The sequence below is a fragment of the Corvus kubaryi genome, unplaced genomic scaffold (genome assembly GCF_017639235.1).
Source record: "Corvus kubaryi isolate FWS band 111438036 unplaced genomic scaffold, C.kubaryi_AGA036_p1.0 split2-37374, whole genome shotgun sequence".
In the NCBI taxonomy this organism is placed as follows: Eukaryota; Metazoa; Chordata; class Aves; order Passeriformes; family Corvidae; genus Corvus; species Corvus kubaryi.
Window position 1 is genome coordinate 7,290,891 of NW_024582082.1, and position 21,924 is coordinate 7,312,814.

Here is a 21,924-nt window from a genome sequence, read left to right on the forward strand (position 1 = left end):
GTTAAAAACACAGGTGACAAAACTTCTTTGTCCCATTCCTGGTCTATCATTACACAGTCAGGTGGCTGAAACAACAATATTTACATACGCTTGCTCCTGGTGGCTTCAGCAATGTCAATTAATGCGCAGCAGGTTAAGATAACTCTGCCTTTAGACGAAAAGAATTTTCTTGTAATTAGAACTGTGCCTTGGAGCCCCATTTCACAACCTGAGTTGGCTGTCACAGAGGCAAGAGTGAATCCCATGGGACCATCAGCCTTTAGAGAACGGCCCCACATTGCAAATCCCTCCCACCTGCAGCTGCCCAGGCTTCTCTGGACAGTGCTCAGGCACAGGAGGGGCTCATCTCTCTTCTGCTTTAAGCAAAGAATCAGAAGGATGGGAATTAGGATTCCAAAATCCCTTTTTCTGTATGCTCTCTGAACAACTGACCAAACATTAAAGCATCTGAGCAGACTCTCAGCTTTCCAGTGGCAGAGGAGGAAGACTCCAGTTCAGACACTTACTTTTTCTTGTCTTTGTCCTTCTTCAGTGGCTGCTGTGAGGTAGCCTGCAAGGATTGGGACTGCAAGGTTTCCACTGCGACTTTCCGCCTGTTGAAGGCATTCATCTCTTCCTCCAGCTCCCTCCTCTTCTCCTCCACCTTCCTTCTCTCTTCCTGGTGTATCCTTTTTAAGTGCTCAAACTTCTCATGGAGCTGGTAGGAGACAGACCCTCTGAGCTCCTTCGGGCTGTACTAACCTTGCCCCAAGAGCCCTGTCACACCTCCCACACAAATCCCCACCACAGGGACCAATCTGGCAGAATACAGCACCCAGTAACCACCAAAAGCAGGGAAGACACAATAAATTCAGCTCTGCCTGAGACCACACAGCAAACCAGAGGCAGCGTGAACCCTGGAGATAAGCACAGGGGATTTTGGCTCAGCCCGAAGCACTGCACAGGGGGTGGGGATATCACAGGATCTTTTCCTCCTCACTAGTTTTGAGGATGGTCCATTTAATTCCTCTGCAGTCACAGCTGCTGCCTGAGGCCTCACACTGGGGACTCCACTGAACTCACTTTGGGGACTCCAGCCCAGCTGCCCCCTTTACTCTGCCATCCAGTAAGCCTCAAGAGTGAAGCCTGGCATGGATGCTCACTTCAACCTCCTGCCACTGCCTTTCACTCCCCAGAGAGCAGCCATATTTCCACACGGCACAGGACAGGGAAGACAATTTCTGAGGCACCTAAACCAGTGATGTGTTTGTGCTTTGGCTGCTGAGGTTTCCTCAACAGCTGCATGTGCTTTCCAGGATTCATGCATTGCCCAGACCCAGATTCCCTGCTAGGTGTAGTTTGGGTTCCTCACAGGTTTTTGGCACACCCACCTCTCTCTCCTTCTCCTTCAGCTCTGCCTCTGTCTCCTTGACTTTGTTAACAAACATTTGTCTCATTTCTTCCTCTTTCCTCTGGAGCTCACCCAAGAACTCTTTCCTTTTGGTCTCATATGTTTCTTGGAGGCTGGGGAAGAAAGCAAATGAAATCCAGACTCTCTGGACACCGATGAGTTAGTGATGGGGAAATGCATGCCTGTCTATGTTGTTTAAAGACAAACAGACAGGGAAGGGATCATCCAAATCAGCTGCAAAGTTCAAACCCAGTGCTGGTATTTTCCAGCCCAGCACTGTAGATTTCACCTACAAACCTCCCACTTTTTGGGGCTGTCAGCACCAAACTCTCACTCTAAATCGATGCTAGATGTGAAGGCCACTCACCTGAAGGGCTGGCTGTCTGGATCTGTGTCCTTGAAACCCATCTCCTCCAGTTTGCACCTCCGGTAGAGCTCGTAGTGGCGGGTGTGGGTCTGCTCCCGCAGATCTTCCATGTTGACCCGAATCAGCATTTCCCGCAGCTTCACAAAGTCACAGTGACTTTCATTCTCCACTAATAGAAGTGAAGGGACAAGTCAGCAAACTGCAGGTGTGGTGAGGGACAAGGGCACATATGATTGACTCCAGGTACTTGCATCCTCAAGAGCCTGCTGCCCTGCTCAGGGCACAACACAACCCCTTGGATGCATGGATTCCTGTTGACCTTCCTACCTGCTGGTAGGAATGGGAATTCAACGGAAAGACAAAAGGCTGCAGGGGACATGCCTGTACTGCTTATCACAGGGCACCTTCATGCAGAGGTGCTGGTGGAGGGCAGAGCTGCACAGGTGCCAGGGTGTGTCTGAGCACACGCAGGGAGGGGTTTGGGGTGGGCTTGCAGCACCTCACCTTGCACCACTCCCCACGGGTACTGCCGAGCTCGCACCAGCTTGTTCCCAACTTTCACCTCCTCTGTGCTGCCAACCACAGCAAAGGGCAGATGAGCCTGAAACAGAGCCAAGGGCAGGGACTCAGTGCATGGGGTAACCCCTCAGAGATCAGCCTGACCCTTAAATCCCCCTCACCCAGGCACAAGAGCTGCTTCCACGAGTCCCCCTTCTGAACTTACCAATCTCTGATACTTGGAGGAATGTCTACTACGAACAGGGATATTACTACAGAGAGTGGTGTCAGGCCACAGCATAGCTTACCAGCAATGCTGTCTGGGCTGCACCAGCTGGAGAATATTGTAGGAACACCACGGTCATTACTACTCTCCTCTATCCCTTTGTCAGGCTATTCCTGCATGCACCAGGAGCAGGGCACTCCCGGCCTTCCCAAAAGCACTGGCAGGGATATCCACAAACAGGCCTTGGCACAGCAGTGAGTGTGTGGGCACTGCAAGAGACATGTGCAGGATACAACATGTGCTCGCTGCTCTCCAAGTCTGCAAAGCATCAGGCACAGGGAGGAAACAGGACACCCTCCTCAGGATTGCACAGAAGGAGCCACAGACTGGGTGCTTCAGTAGGGTGTGGCTGACAAAATCCTTCACATTTAAATATAGATGGATCCAGAAGTATGGAACTTGTAGAGAAGTGGCTAATTGTATTTTCATTGGAGGAAGGAAGGAAAAAAAAAGCCAAGCAAGCATGACTCCTGCTTTTCTCCCAAATACACACAGCTTGCAATTATTTAAGTAAGAGTGAATCCTCCAGCTTTTTCATGATTTCAGCAAAAAAGAACTATTAAGTGAAAACACATATCTAGTTGACCCAGAAACCAACTGGTAACTGAATTTTAAAAAAATGGTGGGGGGGAAGGGTGAAAGAAAAGACAAAGCATTTAATCAGAAACAGCTATGCAGGAAAATGTTCATTTTGATGAAAAAGCTTCCTTTGATTTATAAAATTAACATGGAAACATTTCAGTTGTTTCTACTGCCATAGCTGCACTCTGATTTGGGAGACAAGAAGCTTGAAAGTGTTTTTGCTTGTGCTTCAGCCAGATCTGAATTTGATCCTTGAATTTCAAAAAAGACAAAACAGAGATTAACAATTTTTCTAAATTTGTCTAAGAACAGACAGAATTATTTTTGAAGAAAGTATTTTTCAAAAATTCAGTAAGCTCTAGAGCTAAGTTTCTCCAGAGAGCCCCCAGACTAAACATGAGCCACATTGTAATTAATTCTGTATGCAACAGCTTTTGGTATCTGCAAGACTCACAGTTCAACCTTCCAACAGATTCAGTGTCTGGACATTCCCACTGAAACTCGCCCTTCAAATGCATTTTTGTGCAGCAATTTAATTTGTCACAACTTTTGGCAGCGATGGAACCGGCAGCGTTACCCACATTCATCACAGAGTTGATCTCAGCCACTGCCTCGTCGTCCGTGGGGAACTGGTAGATCTGCACTCCATTGCTGACCAGCTCACTCATGATCTTGATCTTGAACTTGTGCAGCTCGCTCTTGGAGATGGTGTCTGCTTTGGCAATAATCGGGATGATGTTCACCTAGAGCAGAAGGGAGGAATAGGACAAACACCCAGGTGAGCAGCAACTGGGTGAGCAGCTGTGTCGAGCCCGGGGGTGACCTGGATCCTACCCCCCGGCTGTTTTACATTTCCTAAAATCACCTCAGAGCTCTGTTTACACAGGAGCTGCAGCCCAGCTCAGCTGAACACTAGAGGGAAGAGTTTTCCAGGACTTGGCTACAAGACTAGAGAACAACCAAACACCCTGCACTAAGTACATAAGGAGCAGATCAAAGCCCCTGCTCTCACCTATGTACTCTGTTACACAGGTGGATGGAGGCAGACACAATGTAGCCGTCACATGCAAGCTGTTGCCCATCCACTCTGTGTGGATGCGACCTGGCTGTGCTGACAGGATGTTTTTTACAAGACAAGCACAAGGATGAAACGCTGCATTTGAGCTGATGTGAAGCATTCCCATGCTCAAGCAGAAAGAGCAGGGACTCCTCAGATGCTCTGACAGCAGCTGCTGATCCTCTCTGAGGACTCCCTGAGCCTCTTGGTGAGGATCACAACTTGGGTGTGCTGTGCAGATTATATGGAGCACCGGGGAAAGGTGCAGGGTGCCATACAGCAGACAGATTTGTTTTCATGCTGTTCTTTCTCAGCTTTGGTTTCACATCAGCCAGCAGTCACTATACCCCACACAACTTCATCCACCCAGGCTTCAAAGCCACTCACAAGCTGCACAGTGGGGAGGTCTCCCTGTGCCCAGTACCCACCCAGATCAAAAGTAAACAAGGGCCACATCCCACATCCATCAGGAGCAATGGGGTTCACTATGGCCTCGTGCTTGAGAGCTACAGTGGGGCTGGATCTATCACAGGAACCTGTGCTAGATAATGCTGCCATGCCAAAAAAAGCCAAGTGTGATACTGCAAATCACTGCCTAAACAAACAGCAGAACTCATCTGTCTGAACAGCAGCCAAATTCATAGCAGTGAAACACAAGAATTTAGACAAATAATGGGAAAGTCTGATTGGCCATCTAACATTTCCCAACAGCCAACGCTTTTTGACCTACAAAGCTGAAATTCATAGCAACCAGTTGGTCTCCAGTGGGTGCCCATTAAAATAAATGGTTTTGCTTTCCCAGTACAAGTTCTTTGCAGCTCAGTGTTTTTTCCATACTTCTTGGGTTCCCCCCGTGCCACTGCTCCCCCTCCCCTGTCTCTGTTTAGTGGTTTAGTACTCACTAAGCACAAGAGCATTTACTCACTCCAAATGAAAATAGTCTGAATTTGCTCAATGCAAATGTATCTGAGAGAATAAATTCCTCCTTTTCTCAGCCACTGACCTGGCCTCTTTTACCGAGGACCACAACCCCCCACAGAATAAGGCCTGCTGCTCACTCCACTGCTCAGCAGGTCCATATCCTCCTTACAAAAGTAAAAGGGCCATGACCACAGCTGGGTGTCTCCCTGACCTGCTAAGAGCTGAGGAGGCTTGGATTCACCATCTCCCACAGAAAAAGGGTCAGCTCAGGGCTCACATCCCTTTTCAATTGACCCAAGCAATTTCCCCTTCTTTTTCTAAGGGGCACCAGTTCAGCCCTGCTTACAGCAAGGCAGGAGGTACAGAGCCTGGAGCAGCAGAGGAGACAGGCTCTCTGGTCACCTGTGGTCTCAGCACTACTCAAAGAAAGTACAAACCACGGCTGATTCGAGTGCCCTCAACCAGATTTCTTGTTGTCTTGGGGCACACTTGTATTTTGAAAAGGCAACTCAGTGAACACTTGCTGACAGAGTTCACAACCCAAAGGGGTTTTACAAGTTGTGTTACCAATAATCAATAGCCACATCAATACTGGGGAGGCATGGATATGGCATTTGGGTGTAGTCCTAAGTCTAGAATGGGTTCGTTTCCTCACAATACAGAGAAAGGATGGAACAGTTTGGAAACAAGAAACCGAGACATGAGATGCTACTGAACTGCACGTCTAATCCTACCTCCCCACAGCCACCTCCATGCAAAGGCCAAGTCTGTGGCACAGAGATTAGTGACTGCTATACATCTAGCTAGAGAAGTCACTTCTTCTCCTGGGTTTTAAAACCCCAATAAAAAGGAAGGAATGCCAGAACTACGTGAGCGTTCTCTGTCCACTCTTTTTACACAAACAATGTTGAGGTGGGGTTGAAGGCAAAACCCTAGAGAAACATTCTTGTATCTCATGGTGGAAGAACAGTATGCTCTATTTAAAGATCTCGTAATAAAATCATGCAGTTGACTACTGGCATGTCACCCCACTGAATGTGACAGGGGTGCAGTGTCCCCTTGCCTGTCAGTCCATGTGCTGGAGGGCTTTGCTGGAGCTGGAATTATGACCAGAAGAAGTCTGTGCTTCAGACAGGACAGGGAACTCCCATGCACACACACAAAATGTACCTCCTTCTCAAGTCTTTCTGACCAGAGTAGCTTCTCATCTCCAAAAATAAAACTTATGAGAACTTGTTATTTGGTACAAAATAATTCTGCTGATGCAATAAGACTGCAGGTGCTTCTGCTCTGTGAAATATAGCTGGAGTTTTCCCCATCTCCAAACTGTTCATGAATGCAAGTTGCAGTGAAGCCAACAGGCAAATCCTATTTTGGAAGCCAAAGAGCTGAGGCACAGGCTGCCTGAAGCATTCCCACCTGCCTGGGATGTGTCATCTCTCAGAGGGCAGGCAATTAGCCATAGCTCAAAACAGCACATGCTGACTGAAAACCACCCAGGGACAAGCATGGAGCTCCAGGACGCTCATGGCTGTACACACTGTGCCACCACTTCCCATGACAGGGCTGTGTTTTAAATCAATAAATCACCTTCTCATCTGATACAAATGCACTATTATTTATCTCCTCCTGTTCCCAGGTTAAACCCAGTGGAAAGCCTACACCTGTCAGGCCCTATGTGCTTCACACTGGCAGCCTGCCAGCCAAATTCCATCTACCTACAACCACTTCTGAAGATGCTTCTGCTCTCTGGCTGTAACTAAATACCCCAGGCAGCAGCTGGCCATGAGCTCAGCCAAACAGATAATTGTCTTACAGTACAATGGAAGATTTTGTTTACAAAACAGCTTTACCCAGAAGGGGTTTCATAAACTTCACACTAAAAGCAAGATTGGTTATTGAAATTGTCACAGAGAGTCCAAAGCCTACCCAGGACGACACATCAAGCCACTGTTGGGCTAAAGCAAAGATGGAACTGAGCCAGGGTCCTATAAATTCCCTGTTAAACCAGTCCTGGAGGCTGAGCCAGCAGAGCACAGAGCAAAGCATTGCCTCTGATGTACCTTCCATCTCCACAGGCTCCATTCTTCAACTGTAAAACCAGGGCCACCAGCCACACAAAGCTCTCCAAGGGGAATGGCAGGTTCAAGTGTGCTCACACAGCAGCAGACGTGAGTCAGTGCACATCACCTCTGCTCAGTAACCACTTGCTGCTCCCGTCTGGAGAGGGCAGAACTGCCTGGGCTTTGCTGACACTCCACTTCACTCTGCCCACACACCAGCCCCCAGCACAAATGGTTGATTTGTCCTGGGAAAGGGGCACAGCACTGCCATGCACAAACCCTCAAGGAGTGCCTGGAAAGCACCCCAATGTCCTGGGATGACACTGGTGCAGAAACACAACATATATCCCTGATGTCCAGAAAATATCAATGGGCTCCACTTGCATATTCATTTCCATGTGCCCACTTGTGTGAGGCCACCACAGCATGAAATCCAGGATGTTCTCATGCTGTGGCAAGAAGGGGGATGAGAACAACGGAATAAAATGACTCCAGAGAGCACTATTTAAGTGGAAGTTTGGAAATATAAAAAGTTTGCCTGCACACAAAGTTTTCATCTGTCCAGAAGTACAAAGGATTTATTTTGGTACTACCCATGGACTGCATTAAAGGCAACCAGAGGGAGATGTAAAAATTAGGGAATGAGAAGGAAAGGAGAGAAATGCTTTGTGGGACCACCAGCACCAAGGGGAATCGTGCAAAAGCTTTCCTCCAAAAATATTTCTGGGAACATGTAATGCTGGCACTGTACCAAGAGACAGAAGTTTATTAAGGGAAGGTTTTCAGATTCCTGATGAAGTCAGTGTAACAGCCACTACAGATACATACAGCCCCCTGCAACGGGAAGCCAGTGCCTGCTATGGACTGGGGGCAAGGAAAAGCAGGCCATGAGCCCTAGCTGGTGAGGGCAAGCAGCAGGGACTGCACAACAGGAACTCAACCCACCAGGAAAGTCCAACAGACCTGCACGTGAACAACAGCCAGAGAAGAGAATGCTCCCTCAGTGTAATCCAAGGAATCACCAGGACCTGCAGGATCCCACCTGCCATGCCTGTCCCTCTGTAGACTGATCAGCATCTGCCACATGAAAGGAACCACCCTGCTGCTAAAACACTGCTCTGAAAGACAGGAAATTATTGAGAAGAAGAGATTCCGCTGCCATTAGTGACCTTTGATGCCTCCTGCAGCTCCCTGGAAGCCAGCTGGAACACCCAAAACTATGTCAGAAACTTGCTCTGAGCTGCAGAAATATCAGCAAGTAGTTGGTTAGGTAACACCCTGCCCCCTAAGGCAGAATAGCCTATGCACAAAGAAACAACCCCAGTAGACCCTGTCATTACCCACTTTTAGGATTCCTATGACCTTGAGAATTCCTCACCATATCTATACTTTAAGATACTGTGATCGCCTATCCAGATCACCTGGCACTGCCAGCAGTAACAGCTTACACACTCCTTGTGCACCAGCACACACAGCCAATGCTTCTCCTCAGCCCTTGTCCCCTCAGCACTGACCACCCCTTTAGGACATCTACAGGGGTTGATGTCTCAGCCCCTCTGTCCCTGCTGACAGGTCAGGACAGCAAAGGGGACTCCATAGTTCAACTGCTGATGCTGGAAGGTATCCTCACACCCAATAGAGCCGCAGCTGATGGCTTTGATAAATACCAGCTAATCTGGCTAAGACTCTTACTGTAGAGGGATACTCTGGAATTTACACAACCAACTGGAAAACAGGTTTTTCCTGACATTCTTCAGGAAAGTCAGTGAGAAAACAAGCACAGGACCTCAGCAACCACCAGGCCAGACAAAGCTTTACCAGAGTCCTAAAAATGGCTCAGCTGCCATGCAGGAAGGAGTCCAGCACTTGCACAGAAGGAACAAATGCTCCTACATGACAATCAGTACCAACAAAAGCATTCCAGAAAGACGGACCATAGTCTCCAACCCCTTACCTTGCTATCCAGCTTCTTCATTGTCACCAGGTCCAAGGACTTGAGTGAGTGCCCAGTGGGGGTGATGAAGTAGAGGCAGACGTGAATCCTTGTGTCATGATAGTTGAAGAGAGACCGGCGGATTTTCAGCTCTTCTTGCAAATAGTTTTCAAACTGCGTATCAATGTACTCTACGATTGGCCTGTAACTAAAACCATCCCATTAGCAAAACAGCTACTGGAGAGCAAATCTAAACAGTTTAAAGGCTGAAGGAATTCCCCTAGACATTCCATTATATCACTTAAGTTATAAGACTCAAACAATTTAGCCTTACAACAGGAAAAGCATGGTGTTTACACACAGACTTTATAATCCAAAGATTGCTGGAGATTCTTGAGGTTGCACTGCAAAGTCTAAGGACAGTGGAGCATGGATAGACAGATCTACTTCCCCAGATCAAACTTGGCCCAGATTTCAGGGCTGAGCCATCTGTCTGTAGCAATGTAACATGACCAAGGAGACACCCTGGAGTCTGAGAATGCCTTTACCTGGGGCTTGAAAAAGATATCTGTGTAGTTAATTGAAACATGCCCAGAAACACCAATCACTGCCAGAACAGATAATTCCTGACCCTGCTCTGAGGACAGCTGGTTAACAGCTCATGCTCCTGGAGGACAGCATTCTCTGCTGGAAAGACCTCCTGTGACCTCTTTTTGGCTGTTTACTCATTTCCCTCTGTTCTTTGTCCCCAGAACCAGAGCCACGACAGGGAGCAACTCCTTTAGCACAGACACAGACACTTCTGCAGCACTGCAAGGGGAACTGCAGGCAGTTGATGTCTAAGCGTGAGGCATGCCCAGAAACGCCGAGCAGATAGCACAAGACCTGCCTTTCATCTTTATTTATCTGATCCCCAAATCCAACCGCATCCACAATGGTCAGCTTCAGGTGGACATTGCTCTCCTGCAGGTCGTAGGTGCGCGGCCGCAAGCGAACCGCGCTCTCATAGTGACTGGCTTCCTCAGTCTCAAACGTGGTGTTGAAGAGGGTGTTCATCAGTGTGGATTTCCCAATGCCAGTCTCACCTAGGGAGGACAAATCATCAGCTCACTGCAGCATGAATTTGCCACAGGTACTTCAAAGCACATTAATTAGAGAGCAGAACTAAAATACACGTGGAAGGCCACCACTAATTGCTTGTGAACAGACATGTAATTGTCACATAGGTGTCTGCCTTCTTGAAGGCCTCCCATGCTTAATGCGAACAACATAGAGAACTTGGGTCTTGCCTCCTAGTATCACACAAAACACATCAGCACAGCAAAGCACACTATTTTCCTTTCCATGACCCCTGACTTTGCTTGGGATTCTGCACTAGAGAAGCTGTGGAGAGGACAATTTTAGTAGCCATTGAAGGACACCTGGGATGCATCACAAAAACCTCTATCTCAGAATATTTGGCTGACAAGCTGTTTGTGAGCCAGAAAGGCTTTGAATTGCTGTTTCTGGTAACTAAACAAGACTAATATTTTCCAGATTGGCCTAGAAGGGGCCCCATTTAAACTCCTTATTCACTACATACAGCCCTATTGGTCATGGGGGTGAAGAGGGGCAAAACCCAAGGAAATAACCTTCTATGCTCTGCTCATTTTCCAGGCAGTCCATACTGCTACCACTTCAGCAGAGACAGGCACGCTGAGGAGCCCTACAGCAGATACCCTGGTGCGAGAGCAGGAGGGTGGGAAAGTTCTGCTCCACAGAGGTGCCATGCCTGCTGCCAAGGGCTTTGGGCTCTCTCCTTCTTCCAGCACCTCAGGCTCTGCTCTTCACAGGAGAATAAACACCTCCGAGTGCGGCAGAGACACACATTGCTTCCTACCAGCTGTGGCTAAGAGTTGTGCAAGGAAACAAAGCCACCTGGTGCTCTAGATTAATCTGCAAGCAGACATATGGAGAACTCACTTCCTGACGTAAGCTACATTCTCCTGTTCAGTTGTGGGCACTTTTGGGAGTAGTAACTGGCAAACAGGGTGGGACTTTTTCTCTCTTGTCCAAAAAAAATTTTTAAAAAAGCTAAATGAGAATGTAGGAATATCCATTCTGGTAGCCCCTAGAACAACACTGATTAAAACCATATTGACCTGTGCTGCAATTACCCTTCTGCTAAGGAACAAGTCTGTGAATTTCAACTGTGATTTTAGCCATGCTTTTTACTTGTGTTGTGAATATGCAAAAATGACTTGGGTATGGCACAGGCACCTTGTGTAAGTTGTCCAGGTGTCACTGCACAGTCTATACAAAGCCATAAGAGCTGCTGTCTCTGGATGTATTTCTGCCGGTCTAACAGGTTACAATACATCAGACCTCATACACCATATAAGAACCAGCCAAAGCAAAAATGATGGTCATCTCATCACTGAAAGGAATTGGTCTCTAGTACTCCAGCCAGCATCGCCTGCTAGATCCCATCAATGCCAAAATTAAAAGCCAAGAATATAATTAAAGTCAATAAGAAACACTCTCCCTCCCTTTCCAGGCACAGAAACGACCATGCTTCAAGCCCTCTGACACCTGGGAAAGCACCGACCAGGCACAGCTCAGACACAAACCTCTTGTGCCCAGATTTGGGGTGCAGGCTTACACTCAGAAATGACCAAGTTATCACCAGCAGCTCTCACATAACCCATGGTGCATCTGACTGCATCTACCTAGACATCGTACCCAGCAAAAGCTGCTCGTGCCAGCCACCCCAGTTAGCATATAGAAATATTTAACTTGCTATATACAGCCTTCCCTTAATCCTTCCTATTGCAAAGCTATTGCAGCAGAGATGATGAGCAATACCCCACTGATTACAGAAATTCTCCTGGTTTGACTCAATGTGTTTTTAAGAGTTTGGCATTTCTGACTTGCTTAAATCACTGCCAAGGTTTGTGGCATAGCAAGACACTCAAGAAATCCTGGTCCCAACTTCCCCCCATGCCTGTTTGCAGGGGACCATGCTCACCCACACAGAGGATGTTGAAGCTGAAGCCTTGTGTGACAGACTTGCTGACCAGCTGATCAGGGAGGCTGTCGAAGCCCACATGGCCCCCCAGAGAAAGGTTCCTCTTCTCTTCATTCTGGCAGGGAGAAGAAGCCAGATTAGCAAACTGCACTGAGATGCCAAATCAGACTGATGAGACCAACATCACTCACCCTTCTGGGCACTGCAGAGCCACCGCACAAACCCCATCAGTGCTCTCAAGAGCTTGTGTTTTGGCACACCACAGCACAAACCCCCCAACAGCCACAAACAACAGGAGAGAGGGTGTGAAATACTGATCTTCATGGGGAACTGGGAGAACTAAGCTACCAGGGTCCAAAAAAAAGAAAACACTAGTGTGAGTTTCAACTACATGCAGCTGGGAGAGATTAGCAAAGGAAAACCCACCAGGGTGTGTTTTAGCACTCATTTCTCCTTGACTTTCTAAATTTTATTTTCTTAAACCTTCCAGCAGTGAATTCAGCTTGACAGACTCTGCATTTTTCCCTGAGTATTTGTCTTTCCCCCTTTGCTATTGCCACAAGCAGCGAGGCTTGCTCACTCAGGCACTGGGGGTGCTGGTGGCACAGGCAGCGCAAGGAACCCTCTTGATTTACCATCTGTGACCACACAGTTCTCCACCGTTCCTCTGCTGTTCCTGTTCCTGCCTCCCCCGTGTGCACTTTGCTCTCCCGTCTGTCTCCTCCCTCCCCCAGAGAAGCTAATCACCTGTAGAGACTTTGCTTAGGAACTAAGATGACCTGTGCTATACAGAAAGGCAGAGCAGAGCAGCTATAAAGTCCAGCAAAGAGGAGCTGACAGAAGGACAATTACTCTTTTTAGTGGCTAAAACCAGGAAAGTTTGGAATTTCAACAGATGCACACCTCTCTGCACAACTAAGCAATGATGTCTGAACCCAGGGACCAGACCACCATCCCTGGAGCCTCTCAAGCACTCTTACTCACCCATGGAAAAGCAAGGAGACAGGACTTCAGAGCACGATTCATTCACCCACATGATATCTTTGGTAATTGCTTGTTTTTCTTAATCACCAGCACACATAGAAGATGGGAATGGAACAAATGTCTGCCCTCGGTCTGGCTCTGGTTCTTCTGTCTGTTCCTGACAATTGGAACTTAATGTCCCAGCACTAAGACTGAGAGACAGGAGCATCCCTGAAAAGAGCCTAAGCTGCCCGTCAAACTTAAATGAAGTCAAGAGGAAAATAAATGATGTGATAAGTCTTGTGTATTGCTCTGTGCCTGCAGTAAGATTGCTAAACAAAACACAAACCTTTGTTCAACTGCATTTTGAGTCAAAGCCTCCTTTAGCTCTGCCTTTGGTAGAACAAATATTCTCAGCCTTGTAAAATAAACCATTTAAATCACAAGAACAACTTGTGGACAGCTGAAACAGCTTCTATGCCTCACATATAAACCTTCTTGTTGTTCTGGTTAGCATTTTTTACCCACTTTCAGATGATTTTAGCTCAGTGCTCTCCCAAGGGGCTCCCTGGACAAAAACACAATTGAATCATAGCTGGGCTCTTGTGATCCATCCTGTTCCATCTGATCAGGATTGATCACACTCACTAACTTAGCAGAAAGAGCAATCAGTTAAAGTTTCCATGTGTAACTGATATCAGTAATCAAGGTTTTGAGATGGCCAGAGAGTTTAGGTGAATTAAAAATAAAAAGGGCCCCTAAAACAGGGAGATCTCCAAGTTTAACTTTCTTCCGTTCACCTGTCAGCACAGGCAGATGCTACAGCTCAGCCCCCAGGATACAGGGTGTTTTGAAAGTGAGTCTGTGCTGCTCCAGTCAGCCCAATGCTGAGCTGTGGATCTTGCATGGGGTGGTACAACCACACAGGGAAGGGGAACCTGGGACACGTGTGTGCTGGGAAAAGACTCAAGAGTTGATTAGGTCTGGTTTTCCCCTCGAGGAAGGGGCTGTCACAAGGCGCAGGAAGCCACTGCAGGCACCAGTTGAGCTTGGGGGGCTTCCTCAGGCTCTCAGTCCAATCTCTCAGCCCCTGCTTCTCCTCTTCCCCATGTCCCTCTGAGCCACCATTTTACGGAGTTTAAAATGCCAGTTCCCACCACTGCAATGCAGTGACAGCCAAACAAGCTGTTCCCACAGAAAGTCACCGAGTTTGACGGTTACACCTTGTGTCTTTTCATTTTAAATAATAAACAAAAACAAGCAAACAAAAACAAACCAGAAGCCTGGGATGACATTTTGGATAGGAAATAAATAAAGGCCGCCGATGGCTATGATTAGGCTGAAAGTGCCTGAGGCTGGGAGGAGGTTTCCAGGCAACAGGCAGCACCACTGCTCGAGATTTTAAAATAGGCTCCGGCTCAGCAAAGCTGCATTTAAATAGGCTCCAGCCAGGCAAGGCTGCATTGAGAACTCAGTCATGCCTTGGCCACGGGAAACCCAAATGCATCTGCACAGGGCTTTTTCTCTTCTTTTTTTGGCACTCAGTGGCTGTTCACTAAAGGACAGGAATATACCTGCTCAGAACTGCTCACCATCTCTCAAAGCTGCTAAAACAATGAGCCAAACTTCGGTGGAATATTTTTTGCCAGTGACCTTGAAATGCAGTTTCCTTTATTTCTGTAAGCAGCAGAAATAATCTGGTTCAAGTTCAAGGCACTGCCAATACCAAAGCAGAAAACCATTTGCTGTGCTTGCAGTGCATTCAGCTGTCATTCAGCTCCAAAAGGATTTTGCTGTGTTAGGAAAAACAATGGCAACAGCTGCTGGGAAGTAATAAGATTAGGAAAATAAAGAAAGGGGGGAAATAGTTTTCACTGTTTTATTCTTTCCCTCCAATCTATCGAGCTTGGAAACTTGACAGCCTTGTGAATACAACCACTACTTCTGCTCACTTGTGGAGTTTAGTGTATGGACCTGTGCGGGAGAGGAACCCGCCCACATCCTGATGAGCAACCTGAAATGACCAGCCCTTTTGGCCAGCTCCCACATACCAGGGTGGCTCAAGGACAGCTTGAAACAGTTCACCTGCTAGTAAAGATAAGGCCACACCCCAAATAGAATCCTTTCCAGCAGAAGCAGCCAGCCTGCCACACTCACCATAAATAATCAATCCAGAACACAAATGCTGCAATAAATGAGGGCAGCAGTAATGCAGCAGTGTAGGGGGGTTTTGTTTGTTTTAAATGAAAGCTAAGAATTGCAGTAGAACTTTCTCCACACTTTGTGCCAGCAATGAGACTGCTTTGCAGGACAGGAGCTGGGCAGATCATATGGCAGAGGCAGATGGGATCAGCCACTGCAAGAGCCAGGCAGGAACACAGCCCTGCCCTTTCCAGTTGCACTGGACCCTGCAACACTCCTACCCTCCACAGTACTCAGTGTGAACCAGTTCCCTCCATCTCACAGCCTGGAGAGACAATTCTTCTGCTTCTTACCAGGCAGGACCCCATCCTGGGGCTGCAAATAACCATGAGGCAGCCAACCTTTCCTGAGGCCCATTTCACCATTACACAACATGATAATTAAGAGTCTGCAACGGCTCCAGGTGGGAGCTCTCACCTCAAATAGCCACTGCAGTCCTGAACATCCCTTCTTGGGTCACTAATAACATTCTATGATGGGGCAGCTACCAGGGTTTTACTTGCAATTTTTGAACATGCTCTTCAAAGATTTCTGTGCCTTGAGCTGATCTTCAGGCTTGAAGCAGAGAGCCAAGAGGATAAACCATATTTTGAATCTGGAATTTTGTGGGAAATGAAAGATTCATCATAAGGTCAGAGCAGAATTTATGTATTTACAAATCTAAAATCCTTTAAAGGTTTTCACAAATGTTCTGTCCAGGCAACAGGCACAGAAATGGCATCTGGGGGCATGCCCATAGGAACAACAGCCATTCCAGAGGGACATCAATCTTTAGCTCTGAATTGACAGCAACATCACAGAACCCTTTTCTTAGCATGCAGCAGAAAGACAGACACGTCCTCGGTAGCACAGATGGACACATTTAGCTGAGCATCACAAGAACTAAAACGAAACCTCCAACCATAGTGCTTCAAATGCACTGTAATGCACTAGGCATCCCAGCTCGTGGACATGGCCTGCTGGAGACGGAGGATGCATTTGGGATGTGCAATGGCACACCAGTCCATTCCTGTGGCCACACCAGCACAGAACTACCTGGGGAACCAAAAACTGTGCTTCAAACCCATATCGGCTTACAAGGCCACCCCTGGCAGGGTTGCCCAGGCTGTGCCCTGTGGCAGGGCCGCAGGGCTGGCAGGAAGATGGAGCAGTATTGCTGCGGGCAGCTGGCCACAGACCACATCCGCTGCAGATGATATGTTATTTGGCTCTTTACTGCAAGTCAGACAAGAGAAGGCAGCAAAGAAACACAATCAGAGAGACCAAATCCAAATCCCCAGAAGAGGGTCAACACAGTATCATATACTAATTAGGCTCTTCTTCATAGACAGTGATTAACAAAACCTGTGAGAAGGGCACAGGCTACAGCTTCAAACTGTGTGCCTATGATTCTTCAAAAAATAAAAACCCCATCACAGATTCACTTCATGCTTCACCTCCAAATTAGCATCAGTTTCACTCTGCATCATTACATTTTTCAGCAGCTTGTTCCAGGAAAAGTGGTTTTCTCACTGCCGGCACAACCCAGGGGAATGTCAGCAGTGGGACCAGATCCATGTTCAGCTGCCCTTCAGCTGCAGAGCAGAGCAGCTCACTGCTTTTAGATGTGCTTCCCCTGCTTTCACCAGGAGCCCTATTAACAGACTGGACCTTGTATAGAAAAGACCATTCTGATATCAGTTGGCTAAAAAAATAAGTATTTCCAGAAGTATCATCTTTCAATTAATCCCACAGCAAAATTCTCCTTAGTGACATATGCTTGTGTTTCCTGCTTGAGATTACTCTCGGGTTTTTTTTTCCTGAATGATGCAGGTGAAAGCATACGGGTAAACAAAAGTGTAATTGAATGCCACAATCATAAATGGTGATACTTTTTTTTTTTAACGGTGATATTTATTTTTAAGAACCTGGCATGATGGGACTTGTATTGTAAACCCTGGGCCCTGCTACAGCAGATTCATCAGCATACAAGCAACTAGTGAATAAAACCAAGAGGGAAAACCAAAAATCACATGGTTTAGCTGATAAACAGTGACAACTCCCAGCCTTATATACTGAGGGACAGCACAAAACTTTTCTATATCTGAGGCGCCCTTTCCCATTTCTACAGCCCAACAAAACATAAGTGATCACAATTTCCAAGACCAAACAGCAAAGACCTACATGGAAAGAGGAAGGAAATTAAGTTTTCTCTCCTCTCTGTTACATGAATAGGGCTTACACTTGAGCAGTGACCTTCAACCCAAAGGTGTCTGCTGCTCCCAAATGTTCCCTCCAGTGCCTCTGCACCATCAACCTAGGATCTGTGGCCAGGCTGCAGCACCCCACATGTCAGCCCCACACAGGGAGAAGCTTGTGTCTTCCAAGAGCTCACAAGGCAGCTGTATTTCAGGTCCTTCTCTTCCCAGACTTTTCCCACTTACATTTTACACACATAGAAAACAGCAAGAGGCAACAACACAACATTTGCATGGGACTTTTCCACAGCACTTCAATTCCCCCTACTGAGGCACACTTTTGTTTCTAAATTCCTCAGTCCTGGATGTCACCTTGACCTTACATCATAACAAATCTTCCAGTGCTTTTCAGCCTGGGTTCAGGCATTATCTGTGTCACACCGATGCCTTGCAGCAGGTCTGTGGCACTGTCTATTCCCATGGGAGCATCGCTTTGCCCTGCAGGGCACACATGGACATGGAGTGCCAGGCACACACAGATCCTCTCCCCTCCGATTTACAGTCTAATCAAAACAGAAAAAGAAACCAGTGTTAGCAGATTGCAGGTCCCTGACCAGAGTGACTCAGAGAGCAGCAGGAGGAAGAGCAGGGAAGGCTCCCTAAGCCCTGCTCCACATGGCCGCGATTCTGCTGGAAGAGCTCCTGTGGCAGGACAGACACTGCTCCGAGGGGCTGGCCCAGCACCCAGCACAGCTGGGGACTGCTGCTGGGCACAAAACAATGACTTCACCCTCTTGATGCCCCATCCACAAACCATAACAGTGCACTCAACACAGAGACTAATACATGCACCAGTGGGGTTTGTAGGATGCTATTCCCTTGTCTCCTGCACGGAAAGGCATGGAATCAGGAAATCATTCCATCCTGATGCAGGGAGTCTCATTTTGCAACTGAGGAGAGAAAGGACCAAGTGATATTTGGCTCTTTATTTAACTCAAGCAGAGCAAGCTGGTCCCAGGTACAGGCTCATGTGTGCTGGCACCGCAGCAGCTGCACTGCCAGCCCCAGGCGCTGCCTGTCCCCGCTCAGGCTGGAAACTTCAGGCAGCAGTTCCACAAACCACAAAACAGAGAGGGCTGCTTCAGGGTACAGCACATGTAGGTCCCTAGCCCAACCTCACAACCTCTCTCAAATGCCCACCACTGCAAGATTCCTTACAAAGGCACTTGTAGTTATCATCATTTCACAAGTACACTGAGTTATGGAGCAGTTGAATACTTGCCTAGAGGCCTTTGGGCAACAGTGTCAGAAGCCAAATTCAGCTTCTTTGTCCAAGCAGGCACACCCTGGGGCTTGGCCCAGCTTCTGGATCAATGCAGAAAAATTTGACAAATTACCTCTCTCAGGAGGATCTCTCCATCTCTGAATGCTGGCTCAATAAATGGCACTTGACATTTGCAAAGCGACAGCAGTGAGGACAGACTTGTATTACCATGAAGAAAATATCTCTTTTGCCTAGCTCACAGCTGAAGGGCAATTAACAGCAAGAGAACACCTCATGTATGAAAAACGTCTCTGTGGTGTGAGCAACATTCAAAACAGTCACTAGCACACATGAATGTTTTACCTGTCTTGTACTCACAGGCTAATGACTATTAGATGTATAACAGCATCAGTAAATAAGATTGCACTTTGCAGTCTACTAAGCAGAAAGAGATAGTCCAAGAGAGGTAATGAGACCAGATTTGACAGTCAGAGGATTCTGAGCATAGTAAATCTTAACAGAGGGCCCAACAGAGGTGGAGTAGGCATGACCTTGTGGATGCCTTTGGCACTGGAGACAAAATGAAGCACACTCAGCTGGGGCTGGCCAGTGGAGCTCTCAGCACCTCTTAGGCTAAAATCGTCACATCTAAATGGCACCTAATCTCAAAAGAGATTTGCAAAGTGCAAGCACACACTCAGTTCTGAAGGTTTTCAGTTAATCTTAAGCATGGGCTTAAAATTTCAGATCCCCATCATGGAGCACTTAACAGGATGGGGAAAGAAGAAAGGAAGAAAAAACAAGCCCACAGAAAAAGTTTTAGATGTGGGCTTTCTGCTGATTTACCATTTGTCTTGCAATAGCAACAATAGAAGATAAAGAGCATCATCTTCTCTGCTGCCTCCTGCTCCTGCCCACTCTGGTGGTGGTACATGGCCAGTCAACCAGGATGCACCTGAGACCATGAGCAGTTCTGCCTTCTATGCCTGTGCAGGGAGGGCAACAGTTGTTCTTCCCTGTTGTAGCAACCCTAAAGAGCTGTAAAACTAACATAGTGTTGCCTAACACTGCTCCAGCAACGGCAGGGCAGAGCCTCAAGTGCCTTCTCTTTCTTCTGTTTTCCAACACACAGCACACGGGAGCACAGCCATGTCTGAGCCAGCTCTCCATGCGTGGGACACTGTGCCAGCCAGCTATCTCCAGTTGCTGCATGCTCACAATAAGCTCCCAGCCTACACTGGAGTCCCCCCAGAAAACCTTACACTAAACCAACACAATTCCCAGCCCTCCCCCCACCGTTAAAACGCTCTTCAAAGAATGCCAAGAATTTTCCCAGACACTCAAGCCTTTATTCATATCCCTCCTGGCTCCCAGCTGCACTCCAGGCAGGCAAAAACATCACTGAAGAAACCACATATGGAGTCACCACCAAGATGTGCCAAATAAAAATTAAAGCAACTTTATACTACAGAAGCAAGAAGGCTCAAGAGCTGAGGTTCTTTTGGACCCATTTTTAAGAGCTATTCACAAACTTTAAGACCAGCAAGTGACCAGTGAGTGCGTTGTGAAGTGCAGTGCTCAGCACCTACGGAAAACAAATATTTCAAAAAAATCACTTGTCCAGTGCCAACATTTCACAATGTCCCATGTGCCCCAGCGCAGTCTCGGGGAACCAAAGGCTCTGCTGCACACCTGCAATATCCAGTGCTGAACACACACTGCAGCCTCCTCCAATAAGAAGGCAGACAGGGATTTAAGTGAGAAAGCCAAGCTCCTTTGAAGGGAGGAACTCCTTAGGCAAACTCCTTGATTGCTTTCCTGTATCCAAGGTACTGGTGCCAAAATGCACTTGGATTCCTGCGGCACACCTTGTGCTGTATCCCAGCAACTAGCCGGATGCAGGGCACTCCCAGCAGCCAACCAGGAGCAGGGACCTGCACACTCCACGTGTTCCCCTTCTGCACCAGCCTGCTCCCTTCAAGGCTTGTGAGCACACAGCTGAACTGACAGCATTGCCTTCACTTCAGCCCCAGCAGCCTTTCCTCCTTCAAAAAACCACAACAAACCACAGAACATAAAAATCCTACACACATCTACAGAATCAAATGGCACAGGCTAAAACAACAGTTTTTGCTGATGCTCAGAGCCAAGTCTCAAGGGAGAGTAAAGCTCCTCATCTTCTTATACCACACACATCCAAGAAGATCCATTCACAACCTGTGAATGCAACATCAGTTTTAATTTTCTCCAAACAAACTAACTGTTTCTGGCTTAAATTCCTCTGTTTTACACCACAAGCAAAATTCCCACATGCTTCCTTTTCTTAAGCTGTTATTTAGTGATTTCCCTATAACATTTATAGGGCCTAATTAATTAACTGTGAGGTCTTTCTTAATCAAGAAAGGATTAAATGTGCATTTTGTCTCTATCACAAGTCCTGGATGAGAGTTTACAATGGAGAAAAGCAGGATTTACCAGATTTTCGTTATGTATACAGTGTTTTGCAAACATGAATGTTGCCTTTGAGAATAAGGAAAGCTGGTAAAAACAGAGAAAGCTATGGAACCAAAAATGAAAGACATTTCCTCCAAAATGACCTTAAAGGATGAGAAAGTTCAGCTTCTCGGCAGTGTGAGAATTCCATCCCCCATAAGCTATTCAAAACCAAGCAAAGTCCAAAATACAAATAAAACTTTTTACACAGAAAAAAACCTAAAATACGGACAAACAACAATACCCAACACTGCCCTAGTCAGTTTCTTTTTAAAATTATTTATTCAGAAGCTGCTGAGGCTTTTCATTTAATGGACTTCCCAATTACCCCTGTCAAGAGGCCAATCTTAGCACCTTATCTAGCACAGACCTTCCCCAAGTTCACCCAAGGCAGCAGATGCATTCCCAGCTTACACTCAGCTGCTCTAAGCTGTGGAATCTCTTCCCTTTCCCAGTATCCTTCCATGAGGAAGAGGAGACACTGGGCAAACACAAGTGGCTGTGGGACAAACCCAGGAGATAAAGTGAGAGCCTACCCTTAAGGAGTGGAATGAAAAACGTTTGGAGCAGTTTAAAAGAAGTGTTGAAGAAGGGAAAAAGGATCTGGATCGCCATCACACCAAACAAGCCACGCTGGATATCAGCCACCAAAATTATTTGCTTTAGTTACCACTTAAAATAAGCATGGCTAATTCCCACATACATTTCCAGAATTTATTGC

General features: G+C 47.1%; 1 protein-coding gene across 2 annotated transcripts in view; it reads right to left on the reverse strand.

Annotated features, from left to right (window-relative positions):
• Positions 1-21,924, reverse strand: part of SEPTIN8 (septin 8) — a 35,551-nt gene that overhangs the window by 6,759 nt on the left and 6,868 nt on the right. For both annotated transcript variants that reach the window (XM_042014463.1, XM_042014464.1), the window contains exons 2-9: positions 12,105-12,219; positions 9,987-10,182; positions 9,119-9,305; positions 3,705-3,866; positions 2,262-2,358; positions 1,758-1,926; positions 1,371-1,503; positions 507-697 (exon numbers count right to left, since the gene is read on the reverse strand). In XM_042014463.1, coding sequence (XP_041870397.1) covers positions 507-697; positions 1,371-1,503; positions 1,758-1,926; positions 2,262-2,358; positions 3,705-3,866; positions 9,119-9,305; positions 9,987-10,182; positions 12,105-12,219 — 1,250 coding nt within the window. The remainder of the gene's footprint in view (positions 1-506; positions 698-1,370; positions 1,504-1,757; positions 1,927-2,261; positions 2,359-3,704; positions 3,867-9,118; positions 9,306-9,986; positions 10,183-12,104; positions 12,220-21,924) is intronic.